This window comes from Lemur catta, chromosome 8, assembly GCF_020740605.2.
Source record: "Lemur catta isolate mLemCat1 chromosome 8, mLemCat1.pri, whole genome shotgun sequence".
Taxonomy (NCBI): domain Eukaryota; kingdom Metazoa; phylum Chordata; class Mammalia; order Primates; family Lemuridae; genus Lemur; species Lemur catta.
In genome coordinates this window covers 58833108-58848412 of record NC_059135.1, presented here as the reverse complement: position 1 = coordinate 58848412, position 15305 = coordinate 58833108, and the positions used below count along the sequence as shown (strand labels likewise).

At 35.7% G+C, this 15305-nt stretch overlaps 1 protein-coding gene across 8 annotated transcripts in view; it reads right to left on the bottom strand.

Moving 5' to 3' along the window:
- Positions 1 to 14269, bottom strand: part of LOC123643698 (sodium channel protein type 1 subunit alpha) — an 85760-nt gene extending 71491 nt beyond the window's left edge. For all 8 annotated transcript variants that reach the window (XM_045559356.1, XM_045559358.1, XM_045559354.1 and 5 more), the window contains exons 1-2: positions 14009 to 14269; positions 780 to 898 (exon numbers count right to left, since the gene is read on the bottom strand). In XM_045559356.1, coding sequence (XP_045415312.1) covers positions 780 to 898; positions 14009 to 14269 — 380 coding nt within the window. The remainder of the gene's footprint in view (positions 1 to 779; positions 899 to 14008) is intronic.
- Positions 14270 to 15305: the final 1036 nt, after the last annotated feature.

Sequence of the window (15305 nt, the reverse complement as noted above, 5' to 3'; positions counted from 1 at the left end):
ATATTGCCAAAGCTATCAAATGAGACACAATCAGAAATGAAGTTTTTTGCTGATGCATATCATCAACAGATGGATTTAATTGCAGAGTCCTTTTTAACACCAGTGGGAATCACAAAGCCAAATCCCTTGAGGCCATTTGGAAATAGAATCTCAATTTCTTTCACTGACTTCCAGAGTCTTTACTAAGCAATCAGTTTCTCAAGGCAGAGTCATAATTCAATGACTTAAATTTGAAATTCAGCCAGTATTCTAGTACTTCCTTCACAAAAATCATCAGGAAATTTCAAGAATTAACTAAATACTGGCCAAAATCCTCTGACATTCTCCCATGGAAAATAATGCTTACCTTCAAGGTTTATTCTAAGACATACTAAAGTGTTTTATATCATAGGTATGGCTAAACTTGGGCCTGGAAGTAGATTTCTTTGTTATCATATCACTACTCACTGCAAGTTCTACACAATCACAAACTCTGTGCAAAGATGGTAAAGATAAATATGGCTATCTTATGTTAGATTTGTAGGATTAAATACATATAAGTATTTTTAGAAAGATAAAAACGTACATATGTGTGCATATATATAATGTTAAAACTTTGTAAGTTTCAGTAATATCTATGTTATTAATCAAGTTTAAGAATAAGGCTTATATGATAAATGAAAATGCAAAATGAGAGTAATAGCTATAGAATATGGACCTTTCCCAACTTTTCTATTTAGCTACAAAGTACTTATAGATTATGTATAAATAGTTAATATTAATCACTTGAAAAAGGATATGAATGTACCAAAATCTTAATAGCTATTTTCCTAAGAGGATTGAAGGGAGTTAAAATGTACAGGGCAGAGGTGGCACTGAACCGGAAGATGGCCTTCCCTTTATTCAATACTATAAAAGTCTGTAAGACAGGAACACAACATAGAAGTATGAAAGTATAAACCATTTAAAAGCTACTATCTGCAGTCTGTTACTTGTCATAATGAATTATTGCAATGTTAGATGAGAAACCAGCATAATCAAAACTTTTAATGTGCACCATGAAGAAAAGCTATCACCGTGCCTCTTCCTAACCAGAGAGGAAATTCAACAATGTCACTTACCTTTCACCTTATACTCACCTGCAATTTTATTGTACATAAGACATTTAGCCAAGAGAATTTATTTTTTTCCTGATATTTTAAATATCTGAATTAAACAAACATCTTAAATGGGTGCACATTTCATTTCATTCCAAAAAACTTAAGGTACTAAGCTCCTTTTATAGTGATTTCAGCTTTTTCAATTCTATAGTCTTGAAAATTAATCCTGTGGAATGCAAAAATCATTCAAGAGAACTGATACTGTTTTTGAAATAAATATTCTTTTACCATCTATCCTTATGAAATAAACATTTATCACTTTATTGGTAAAAAAATAAATAAATAAAAACAGCCACCATCAAACCCACTCTTGGGTTAAATGGATACAATCCAACAATTGATTTTTGGAGGCCAAGTTCCCTGGAGAGTGTCTGTTGACCAGGAGTGCTAAATTCTGCATTGGGATTTCTGAGGTAGCTAACACATTGAATTCTAATCCCAGTTGACTGCCTATCTCATGTAGTGCTTTCTTATCACAGGGGAAAAGCTCAAAGGCCCTGAAGAACCCAGGATCCATGAATGTGAATGGAATTCCCTTCCAAAAATTAGACTTAAGACCAATTGGCAGCGTGCAGACAATTAAAGAAGCAACATGCAATAGTTGCTTCTTTATATAAAGGACAGTAGTCTGGCTCAGTGTTTCCTAATGTGTTTATTTATATTTATACAGAGCCAGGAGTTGGAGAAATATAGTTGGGGAAGGGAATTTTAAATTCACTCATTTTTTAAAAGCTGTTTTTTAGACCTTAGAGTTCATACCTGCACAGATCTCTTTATGACATAGCAAGCGTTAACTTTATGTTTATTTTCTACTAAGAATGATAATTGTTTATTCTCTATGTTAGTTTTTATGTCATTAATAGATTTCTAATTTTTCTCCCTCTATTTTCAAGATTTTCTAAATTCAAGTAATCACTCCCAAATATTTACTGAGTTGCTGTTTGAAAATAGCACTTCTTATCTGGGAAAGAAGTGCCCTAAATCTGTTTTGAAAGTGTGGTTCACCCAGCCAGTGCTGGTCTGCCAGTTGTTCCCAGTCTGCGACAAAGTAGAGACATGGATAGTATGTGTTTAGAAACTTGTAAGGCAATTTACCAACTAATGTTGTGTCTGTTGAATCTAACAAGAAAAAAGTGGGGAAGGTTGTGATTTGTGGGTCTGTTTTCCATTTCAATTTTCTAGGAATTTTTAAATTTTTTACTACATTTTATAGAGACCTCACATTCACAACAGAGTTTAAGGAGTACTGTGCTAACTCTAATCTCTAACTACATTCCCTCTATCATCTTTGGAATATGAGTCTAAAAGACAAAGAAAACTGTACCACAAAGTCCATTGGTAGGAAGGGAGAGTTTCACCTGTGCCTACTAGAGGGAAAATCACCTGTGTCAACAACACTTATCCACTTTTTTCTCTGATTCATTCAGTGCCTCTGTCCCTAAATCGCACTGTGAGATCATTGTAAAATGTGAACAGACCTTGTGCAATGCAAATAAATGCCTTTGCCCTAGGGAATATGAGCATGCAAGGACACAGAAGGGCCAAAGTGAGCTAAACCAGGACTAAATATGGCCCATCTTTCAAACCTACTGAATGTGCTTCCTTTCCCCAAATTATGCTGAGTTAAATCTCATAGAAATACTGGGGGCTGGGGTAGGAGAACCAGTAAAAATACAGCACAGAAGAAATTGTAATCCATAGGTGGCCTAAATCATGGGCTGGAGGTTGAGGGTGATCGAGAGGGTACTGACTGTAGCTCAGTGGACCAAGAAAATTACCAGGCTCATCTGATGGAGACAGATCCATGCTCAGAAGAGAATACCTGTGCCTCTGGCTCCTTGGCCACTCTCCAGCTCAAACTAGGAGCAGCAGTAATAAATGAGGAAAATAGAAAAGATGGAGGCCAGGTGGGAGCACAAAAAGAAAAGCTAGAGAGACTGAAAGATGGGGCGGGAGGGAGAGGAAAAATTTTCCCAGAGGACTAAAAAGTAAAAGTGGCAAGATTAAGAAAGTGAATACAATCCTAGAGCTTTGGGAGGCTGAGCCAGGAGGATTGCTTGAGCCCAGGAGTTTGAGATGAGCCTGGGCATCATAGTGAGATCCCATCTCCACAAAAAATAAGAAAAATTAGCTTGATGTTTTAGTGCCAGCCTGTAGTCTCAGCTACTTGGGAGGCTGAGGCAGGAGGATGCTTGAGCCCAGGAGTTTGAGTTATGATGATGCCAGAGCACTCCAGCATGGGCAACAGAATGAGACTCAATCTCAAAAAGGAAACTGAACACAAAGGGTCCCCAAAAAGGAGTATACACGGGAATATGGAGTAGAACAGAGGATACTAGAGGAAGGGAAGGGTAGGGGGAAGGGAGGAATTGGGACAGATTTGTTAAAGGATACCAAATTACAACTAAAAAGAAGGAATAAGTGCTAGTGTTCTATACCACCATGGGATGACTATAGTTAACATTAATAAATTATATAGTTTTAAATAGCTAGAAAGAGGGTATTGAACATTCTCAACACAAAGAAATGATACATGTTTGAGATGATGGATGTGCTAATTACCCCAATCTGATCATCATACATTATATGTACTGAAACATCACTATCACTGTGTATCCTGTGAATATGTACAATTATTATTTGTCAATAAAAAAATAAAATAAAAGGAAGTATAAAGAGCTGGAACTCAGCAAGGTGCGTTTAATGAAACCACTGCACCTCTAATGCTGACACATAATTCTAAATCTAAAAGCCCTTTGACACAGAGGAATTAATACTTTGACACAGAAGTTAAAGACAAATTGACATAATTCACAATTGTTCAAGTCTTAGATGAAACCTTTTCCTGATTTTAGGGTGTATGCCCTTATTTATAAAATTCAAAGAATGTGTAGAAGATTACTTTGTAACTTGATATTTATAAGGTTTATGTGTGCAATGTGTAAATACTTGTAATTTGAATTTATAAATGGAATTAATGAGGGTTTACTGTATAACTATGTTTGTTTTGCCTTAATTTTTCCCAAGACACACAGTCAGGCAAGATATCCTTGTTAAAACAAGGTCAACAATAAGGTCAACATTAGGGGACCACCTTCCTAGGATTCCTTCTGTCAGGACTCTGCCTTTCTCAGGTTGAAGCATATATACTTACGTACAAACTTCATATATGTCGTTTTAAGGTGTTCATGGGTTTATTTTCAACAGCTTCCCAATAAAGCAAAAGTATCCAGACTTGTATAGCAACCCAATATGTAGAATTTTTAATATGTTATCATTTTTATATCAGTAAGTTCCATTTAGAACTTCAAATTTATTTTTTGAAGCTGATCTTACCTATCCCTTTATAATCGCTTACATAGCCAAGAAACCAATCATTCAGTTTATAAGTGTCAAGAATCCATATAAAGATATTCTTCCCCCAAAGACTCTCAGATACATGTTTCTCCAAATAGTGGCATTGATAGTATTGAAGGGAGAGTAGAGTCAGAAGGGAACACTGTTTATTTACAACAAATATTTAAGTAACTCCAGAGTCTTCATACATATAGATGTTTGCCTTTCTCACTTTATGCACGATAAAGTACTCCAGAAGGTAAGAATTTGAAGACTACCTAAGATATTACTGTAACTTAAACTGTATAAACAAATATTATGTTGCTTTAAGCAAATCAAGATTTATGAACGATTCAATTGAGCGACATTTTTTACTTTTTAAAAGAATGTATTAAGTGGCTTATTATAGTGAATTTCTTAGCATCCTTAAAATCTAATTAGTTTAAGAAAAATTTCATTAACACAACACCTCAGGATAATTTTTATTGCATTAAGTCACTTGGATAAAAAGAAACAGTTAAAAATTGGCAGTGGAGGAGAAAAGCCTGACACAGGAGCATCTAGCCTGAAATAGGCTCCTTTGTACACCCCAGGCTAATATGAACATGGACATGACTGGCCCCTTACCAGCCCCAAGAGTTTGTCTTTTAGCAGAATTCAGTCACATATATGACTATTCTTAAAATATGTCCTTCAGTTAATTTGTAACAGGGCCAAAACAAAGTTCTACAAAGGAATAGAACTGCAAGAAATTCATTAAATTATTTTAACATGTGAATAATTTCCTGCCTCCAAACACATTTTGAAACATGGCATTGTAACTGAATTAGAAACTCGATTTTATATCAGATATATTTGCAGGAATGTAACATTCATATATTAGGGGATTTGCTAGCTTATCCCTTACCTCTTCATATAAAATTACCAAAATCAAGTAACATTTATTGAGCACCGTGTAATACATTGCTAAAATGTATGAGCATTGCAGATATCTCGAAAGTAGAATGGACCTAGTTTTAGGTCCAATGTTAATTTCAATTCAGAAGACATGTATGAATTGTTTAGTAGTATATTTGCAAAGCCCTGTGCTACAGTCTATAGAGAAAACAAAGATAGGTAAGTTATGACCCCAAGAAGTTTACATAAACTAGGAGACTCTCAATTACTTATATTAATAGCAGAAAATATGGAAAAATTAGTTAAGGTTACCTAGACCAGCACTGTCCAATAGAAATATAATGTGAGCTACATATCTGAACCACAGATACTATTTTAAATTTTCTGAGAGCCACAGTAAAAGAAAAAAGAAGCAGGTGAAATTAATTCTAATAATGTGTTCTTTAAACATTATTAAAACTATGCCAAATAACAGGACTGACTCCAAATTTTTTTGCACTTGCTTACTCTTAAAGTAAATGTATTATACTAGCAAAGGCAAGAAGTAACATAGGAGGAAGGTGAGCTATGATGATAAGCAACATAAAAAATGTAGAATGTTCTACTGGTTGATTAAATTTATCCTTTAGCCTCAAAGTTTGGAACACAGGAAATTTTCAATTTGTGTATCAAGTGTGTTCCAGAAATGTCTTCAGAAGTCAATTGTTTGGAACTTTGAACATATTTCCCCTCAGGGGATGTATAGATATTCTGTAGACCCAAAAGTTTATTTAACTCTTAATGAAGTATAATTCTGCACTAATGGTACTGTGAAACTGTATCACCATGTGTTAGAAAGTGTCACTCTGAAAATGGAAACAGAACTCTAAATTAGGGTGCTGGGTACATGTCTCTCCTCTTGATACAACCCTGGCAGTCCCATCAGGGAAATTTCCTGGCTCTAGATCCTGCCCAGAACTGGGATTAACCTGTTCCCAGGTCTCTCTAAACTGCCGATTTGGGAAGAGGTTCCAGCAGCAAGGGAAGAATGAGAGCCAGGTGACAAGAGGAGAGAGGCTTCAAAATTTCAAGTGTGAAGAACAGCATAGAAGGTCGAGATTCCTATTAGTACATATCTCTGGGGACATTTCTCATGCTGGGCCTATTCCATGGTATTTAATTCTTTTTTTTTTTTTTTCCTAAGGACTTTCTAAATGCTCTCACTTCCTTCCCTGCCCATTTGTTACAACCTGTGGATTTGGGCCAAGATTTCCTTCCTTTTCTGGTTTACTAGGGGTGAAGAGTTTTCTTGCAGGTTTTCTGCCTGACTCTGAAGTGAGCAGGAAACATTTAATTTTTTTTTCTTTCCTGGTCTCATTCAATTTTTCCTTTTGGACTAGGGATAATCAGTCTAAAGAACAACCTGTGACACTTGCCTACCTGTGGCCCAACAAATTTTTATATTAAAGCTTTCACCTAATTACAGATGTGGTCTTTAAACCATGGAACAGAAATAAAAATTCCCACAGAGATCTGGTGGCAGTAAGTACCTGCCAATTTTTGGCGTATAAGTCAATGATGCCAGATCTGATATTTCAAGAGAAATCTTAAATATGCATAATTGTGTGTGTGGGAGTATGTGGGAGAGAGATATCTTGATTTACAAATATCAGAAAAGTATTCAAAATTATAAACAATATTGTGTGAGTCTAGCAAAGCATATCTTTGGGTTCCATGGCCCACAGGTTTTTTTTTTTTAATTTCTGCTACAAGTTCAACACAAAGGAGAAGAACTTGTACCCACAGAAAAGTTTATAAAATTGTTTGTCCCTAGGCTTTAGCTGAGTGGAATAGGGGGTGGGGGTCAGTGGAAGAGATAGCTCTGTGGGAGGTTTTCTAACACCTAGTGAGGTTCTCATCAACCAGGGCTGGGGAGGCCTCAGTCTTTACCTCAGCAGGGAGGAGAAACTATAAATAAAATGATAAAATCTGGAGGTGAAATATTTTTCAGCCCTATATCATCAGTGCATACCATGGGTCTGGTATACTATTATATGCTCAGTTAATTTTTATGTGACTGGAAAGAACAAATTTGAGTCCCAGTTTGATTACAGGCTTTCTGTGTGAGAGCTAAGAGCAAATTATTCCCCCCTCAATTTCTCCATCTCAGTGGAGAAGATTAAAATTTTACCAATCTTCGGGTTGTTTAGAGGATGAAATGAAATAAAACATGTCAGTGCCCTTAGTGAATTCTAAAGTGCCAAGAAAAATGTAAGGATTAAAATATGAAAACTGTGTGTCTGTATGTCTAGCTGTTAAATATACACATATAGCAATGTTTCTGTTGCTCAAAGCAGCGCTGATTTTCACAATGAAATTTTCAGGTTCACTATCTTTCCTCTCAAACTTTCTATCTAAGAAACGATGCCATCAGCTTTCTCTGGTCTGACACCTAAAAATCACCCCTTCAAAACAGATTCTGATGTACCCATTCATTATTCTCCATCTCTACTGGCAAAATGCTAGACCAAGTCTCCATAAAGACTCCCAAAATATTTTTCTTTTCTCAGTTAGTTGAATCTGTTCTCCATAGAAAGCTAGAGTGATTTTTAACGGTCGTAAAGTGGACTGTGTCACTCCTATACCCAAAGACTTCTTAAGAATTCATTTAGCTTTGAAAATAGACTTCAAACTCTTTAAAGTGTACTACAAGGTGCCCTTTATCCAGCCCCAGGCCCATCCCACTAACCTCATCTTATTCCCTTCTTACATGTTACAGTCCAGTTCAATTATTTGTCTTCTGTGCTGTTCCCTTTCCCTGAAAGACTCTTCTTCTCCTTCCTCTCCTTTCTAGCCCCCAGATGCCAATTTCAATGCCATTTCCTTACAGAGGCACACAATTTAAGTTTCCTAAATTGTTCCTTTTTGAAAAAAGGTGCTTATCACTGTATTAGAATCTGGTGGGAAATACAATTTTCTAATTATTTGAAAATCAATCTAGACCACTGCGTCTCTAAGATTTTAGTTTTTACAAAGGCAGGAGATGCCCAAGTGGTGAAGTGACAAGTCAGGGTTTGGGAAATACTGGCAGCCTAGGAGATGAGAACTACACCTTGCAAAGCAGCATGAGTAGGAGGGCAGAAGGACAAGCTACAGGCTTATTTAGACTCTACCACTGACTTCTCTTTTCCACTGGTATCCTTGTTGCTACCACTGCAAACCCAAAGGAGCATGGCAAGGAGCCATAGAACCTCACAGATCTGGTTTTAAATCTAGTTTCTGTTACTTAATAGTTTTGTTATCTTAGGCCAGTTACTTAACCTACGTTTCATCATTTTTAAATAAAGACAAGAGCTACCTTGGAAGGACATGTGAATTAAATACAAACAGTAAACATCCTGATACGTACTACGTCTTCTCTAGCAGTCCCCATTCTCTCTCTTCCTTTTGGAAAAAACCTTTGCTGCATTGTCTGCCTGTGTGACTTGAGTGGAACTGACCCTCACTTTGGCAACACTGGTCAGCATGTGATATCGACCTGGCCAAGGAAACTGTCACATACCCTTGGCCACAGCGACTGGTTCAGAGGAGGCATATAACCTAATTAGAACCAATTTTAGGACTTTTGGTAGAGCTTTTGAAGAAAATGTGAGCTTTTTTTCTGAGGGGTTACTAGGCTGCAGGGGGTTAGCTTAATGCTACCGGGGGCTATTTTTGCCATCCTGGTGGCTATTTTTGTCAGCTTGCCAGTGAAGCCAGCACAGGTGCAAGCAGAGCCAAAAATGGAAAAGCGCTGTCCTGATGATGTCATTTTTAGGTACTAGACCTTTTGATATTGAAACCAGATTCACCCCACACATTTCCTTTCTCCCCCTCACATTCCCCCCAAAGTAGTTTCTGCTGGGTTTTGGTCATTTCAATTGAAGGATCTCTTACTACTATACCAGTAAGTAATAAATGCTAACCCTTACTTTATTCACCAACATCATCATCTTGGAATTGTCTTTGAGACAAGGATTGGGAGGTGACAAAGAAGAAAGGCGCATAAGGAAGAAACACAGGGGGGGAGAAGAAAGATTTGAAAGTCAACTACAGTGCTGTGGATGTAAGGGAGAGCCTGGGTGGCTCATAGTTCTTGAGTAGCTGATGATATTCAGAGAACAATTGTACATTGGAAACTGTCCATATAACAGTTCACAGAGTTATAAGCTTTTAACTATCTACTTTTCTGATTTTCTATTAAACTACTATTGCAAGAAAAACTTCCTAACCCCAATTAAAAACAGAACAAACAACTCTTCCACCAAATATAACAACTAAAAACTCCTGTAGCAATGACAGACCAGGCATGAGTTTGCAATCTCAAGTTCAGAAATGATTCTTCATGCAGCCCAATATAGAGGGAGCATACATCTTTTCAGGACAGCTGATAGAGAATAAGTTATTTTTAAATGGTCCATGAGACAATCAAGGAAAGAGTATATTTTAAAAAATGAATACATTTCTACATTCCATAATTAAGAAAACATCCATTTTTACTACAGATCTAAAATACCTCATTCTATTTCCAGTAAATCTGCAGTCCCCAATCCCTGGGTCATGGATCGGTACCAGTTTGCGGCCTGTTAGGAACCAGGCTGCACAGCAGGAAATGAGTGGACAGTGAGGAGCGAAGTTTCATCTGTATTTATAGCTGCTCCCCATTGCTCACATCACCCCCTGAGTTCCACCTTCTGCCAGATCAGCAGTGGAAGATTCTGCATTATGGTGAGTTGTATAATTATTTCATTATATATTACAATATAATAATAATATAAATAAAGTACACAATAAATGTAATGCCCTTGAATCATCCCAAAACCATCCCTCCCCCCAACCCCACTCCATGGAAAAACTGTCTTCCATGAAACCAGTCCCTGGTGCCCAAAAGGTTGGGGACTGCTGCAGTAAACTATCACATTGTCAAAATGATATTTTCTTCTATGTTAATAATGAGTCATTTGTAATTTTAACAAGAACATGAGAAGAGAGCAGGTTTCTTTAATAAAGAGTGGGTAAAGAATTTGAGTGTATAGCCAAATGGTGCAAAATCAACCCAAGCTATGAAAAGAAACTGAAAAAATCCCATAAGGAATAAAAAAAAGGTGTGTTCACAAGCTAAAATGTGCCTTGCTACACAGCTAAAGTAAATAAACAAACAAAAGAAACCCAACCTGGCAAGCTGGAATAATTTCTAATGACCACTGTATCAGAGCTAACATGGTATGGAAAATTCTGTGACTGCATTTTGAAAGCACTGTTATTTTTTTTTTCATGAGTCCTTACCTTGAACTTCTAAAGGCTCAAAAGGTCTGAGGGGCTGGAAAGCTCCTCATGCTTCCAGACATAGGAATGTTCATGAGATGGTTGCTACTATTTTTTCAGTTACTACTACAATATCACTGATCATAGATTAAACTACTTTAACAATTTTAATAGAATATTTGAATGTTACATAATTTGTACATTTTGAACTGGGACAAAGAGGATAAAAATATGTGGGCATATGCCATCAGAAAATACAGCATTATCAGTGACATTTCTGTAAGCTCACTGACATTGTCTTTGTAAAGGATCACAGATAAATTTAGTGTGGTGTTGTGTTGTTTCTATTCACATAAATTCCTTACATGTATACTACTGCACTTTAACTTATAACAAAGAATGGATTCTGTAAGCATTTTTATAATTGGCTTGCTTTGTTTTTTCTTTATATTATTAAGAAAGAAACTAGAGGCTTTGTATATTGATACAAATGACACAATAACTATTGTAATGGAGTTCAACCTCAGGGTTGTCACTGGCCTAACTGATGTTGGCATAGTCCATCTCACTCAGGCAAACCAAATCCATATGCCCAATATCAGCAATAGTGAAAAATCTCATCCTAACAAGCATTTTTGATAGTGACATTTCCACTACTGGACTATTCAGCTATGCCAGGAGTGCTGTGTATGTGCATGACATTGTTTAAATGAAGAGCACCTTCCCGACCTCAGATACTCCAGTTCACTAAAATAAAATTAGTCATCGAATATTGAAAGAAATATTCATTGTTTTTAAAAGGTTGAGCTTTTGCTAAATATTCCAACTTTAATCAGAACAAATTAATTAAGAATTTAAGAATATTCTTCAATGCTGAAATACTCCAATTATGAAAGAAAATTTAAGACTAGAAAACAGTGTACAAGCAACTTATAGAAAGTCTTAAAACATAAAAATGCAAAAGAAGGAAATTTCAAACACATAGCTCAATCACGTGTTCTAAGCATACCTTGTTAGTTTTTAAAGATTTCAGTCCTGCAAAATGTTTCATTTGCATTGTTTTTCAATGACTTACAATTGAAGATTTGCTTGATGTCAGCTCAGTAAGAAATGGATGTACCTTACCTTGGGGAAAACTCTTTCCTGATAATAAGGTTTCTCTTATCAGGTTGTTCTACTTGCACATTGTGCAAGTTCCAAACTGCCAAAATGTTTTTCCTTCCTACACCATGTGCATTTGAAGATAAGGATAGAAGATGTTAAGCATAAGCTTAGACACCAGCCTAACAAAGTTTATAAGGGTTGCCTCAACACAAGAATCTGGCTGACTCTCCTTCCATCATAGTTGGTTTTCAGCCTCAGTTTTAAGACTATTTTTGAGTATTTTAAAAAGGTTTGCATAATTTTATTTTGTATCTGTCTTTATTTCCTTTGTTATATATAATTCATTAGAAGCCAAATGGACTATTTACTGGAGAAACATCCCCTCAAGACAATAATTTTATCAGTCTGAAAACTCTTTAATTAAAAAAAAAGATTTATTGAATAATCTGGTCTCCACATGAAGAACCGTTACCTTTGTCAACATAAACTGGTTTGGTATTTCTCAAAACATTCATTTATTGTTTTAGACCTAAGGACACAGCGTAGGAGCTGAGATACTAGATTTCATCCTGTTTGATTAAGGGATAGACTCTATATAGCATCAATAATTTTTAGATGGTGATTACTACCAAAGAGGTAGAGGCTGGGTGTCCAGGGGTAGCAAAAGTTCTGCTGAGGATGGAGCCTATTAACCCATCAGAAGGGCAGCCTCTGAATAGACTAGATGTATCCAAGGGCTATAAATAAAATAACATACTCCATGGTATGAATAAATTTCTGTCTGGAACACAACAGTTTTTACTTCAATAATGAAATAATTATAAAAAAGTTAAAATGTTTGAATAATTGGATTATCTGCATTTTTACTTTTCTTATACAAAGAAAGTCATCCTAGCCTGTTTATTTTGGGCTTTGGTTTTTCAGATATCATATTAAATTAATTTCCTAAGAACTGATTTAATGATAAAGTGCAATTTTTCTCATAAGTTAAATGGCAGCTACGAGATTGATAATCTCTTGCCTACTAAGATTTGACAATGTAGTGTTAAAAAGCAAAGTTAAAAGAAAATAAAACTATGGGAGATGATTCATCTCTTCCTTTACTGTAAAACAAACAGACTCATTTTTAAAAAGGGAAAGTGTGTTATACTTAAACTGGTTATATCCTATGAAGTTAAAAAAAAAATCTGGACATAAGGCTAGTCATCCTTTTATGAGGCTCTTACTTCTGCAACTGTAGCAGTTCAATCAGAAGCAATTTACAAAACTGCCTTTAATTCACATATTAAAATTGCCAAACTTCTGCATACATTTTACAAAGATGAACTTCACACAGAAGTGGGCCAGAAACAAAGAGGGTCCCTCAGAGTTTTGGGGGTATTTTAAGGTCAATGTCCAACAACAAAAAAAATTGTGTTTGCTTAATTGCATCTTTGTGCCCTATCCTTTTGCTAAGAGTCACAAATGTATCTTCAGGTGAAAAAGATAGTAAAATATTGCAAAGTAATTAAAGTCATAAATTTAATTTAAAATCAATACAATAACATTTTTGGATTTTATGTTTTTTATGCTTTTCTTTTTGTTTTGGTGAGATGATGGTCATAATGAAAGACTGGATGCATAATACAAGGTATTTGCCTGATGGATCCAGAAAATTTATTCATGTAGATACTATTTATAGGTTCTTCAGAATATTACATTTTTGGTAATTCTTACCAATATCAACACATTACTACCAAAAGGTTGAATAATTTGTAAAACTGTAGTTTATAGAGAGATGTTATTTTTCATGTGAGAAAAAAATCTTCAAGACATTAATTGATTCATCCTTTATAACACTATATAGAATTTGAAAACCCTTGTGGCATCAAATTTTGTTCCATGAGAAATTAATACTAATATTTTTTGAAATCCTTATAACTTATATGATTTTAAGATTTTTAAGTGCAGAAAGTACATAACATTGTATAGCCAACCTGTTCAGTGGAGAGAATTTTTTAATTCATTGAATTAGTTGTCTATAACTTACATTTATTTTTAGATATTTGTCATGGTGCATTTAGGACAGCTCCATATGTTATGATATAATCATTTCTCATGTATATGCATAAAACACACACAAATGTGCTTCATTTCTTAAACAGAAGGATACTTAAGACTGTGCTAATTCAGCATGTGTTGGTCCTATGACAGTCCAAGGTATACAGTAGGCAATTAGCAGCAAAATATGCCTGATAAAAAACACTCACTTTTTTATTGATATAATATGGATCCAGGTCCTCCAAGGGCTCTGACACCATCCCTGGAGGAATGTCTCCATAAATAAATGGAAGGTTCTTCCCAGCTTCCAAGTCACTATTTGGCTTTGGGCCATTTTCATCATCATTTTTGTCTGGTTTGGGATTCTTAGCCTTTTCTTCTGCAATGCGTCTCTCAATAGCTGCAAGAGATTCTCTGGTGAAGAAGTTGAAGCTGTCAGGTCCTGGTGGTACAAGCACTGTTTGCTCCATCTTGTCATTCTGCACATTTTAATTACCATTTACTCTCTGCATGTGAAAGTCCTACAAAAAAAAAAAACAGATATTTTAGGGAGATTAAGAGAAGTTGTTCATATATATAAATTCTTGTCATGAAATATGAGCTAGAGAATTTAAATTTTGGTTTCCTCCTTAAATTGAAAGGTAATTCCTCAATAAAAATTCTTAACAAGCATGTTTTCTATGTTAAGTTTTGTTAAACAGCCCATGTTTATTAATTCTTGTGCTTTACTGACAAGGAACTGTACTGTGAGCTTAAAAAGTGGCTCAAATATATCCTTAATCGAAGTGTCTTAGGCTAATGACCACTATGTCACTAATGGGCAGTTCACTCTGTGACCCACCCAGAAGATGGAGACTGTGCCCATAGGGACAAAGGATAAGTCAGTCAACAGGGATGGAGTGAAAGGAATTGCCTCTGAGAGGACACAACAGCTAATGTGCTAGGCTGATGAATGGCTTGACTTTTTGGCCAAGCTGATCAGAGCAGTTTGTTGCAGCCAGCCTTAATGACCAAATAGTTACTCCTGTCTGGATTGGGCCTTCATCTATTCTGAGATTTGAGAAGTTTGGAATTATGACCTGCTTACTTCATTAACCATGCTAGGTCAGCTTTCTTGAACATATAAAGAAAAAATACAGTTCAAAGTTGGACAAATGCCATTTATGTGACTAAGAAGGAGTGAAAAACTAGGCTGGAAAGAAATTACTAGACTGGGGCAAGGATGAGAGAAGGTATCTGTAGGTACAGGAGACAGCAGGATTCTCCTATTTCAAGAAAAATGATCAGAAAGAAGACAGGGTGCCATAAACACAATAGGAACTGAGGTGTTTTTCTTCACTAAAGCAATAAGGATATTCTTGCTGATTCTACAGTCCTATAGTGCTAAACATATTATGAAGACCTGAGGCAAAACTCTCAATTCTGTATAGCAGAGTCAGACCTGAGCTGATGCCAAAGGCCAAATCCCAAATGTATTGTTTTAAGGCATATTTAATATGAACTCAA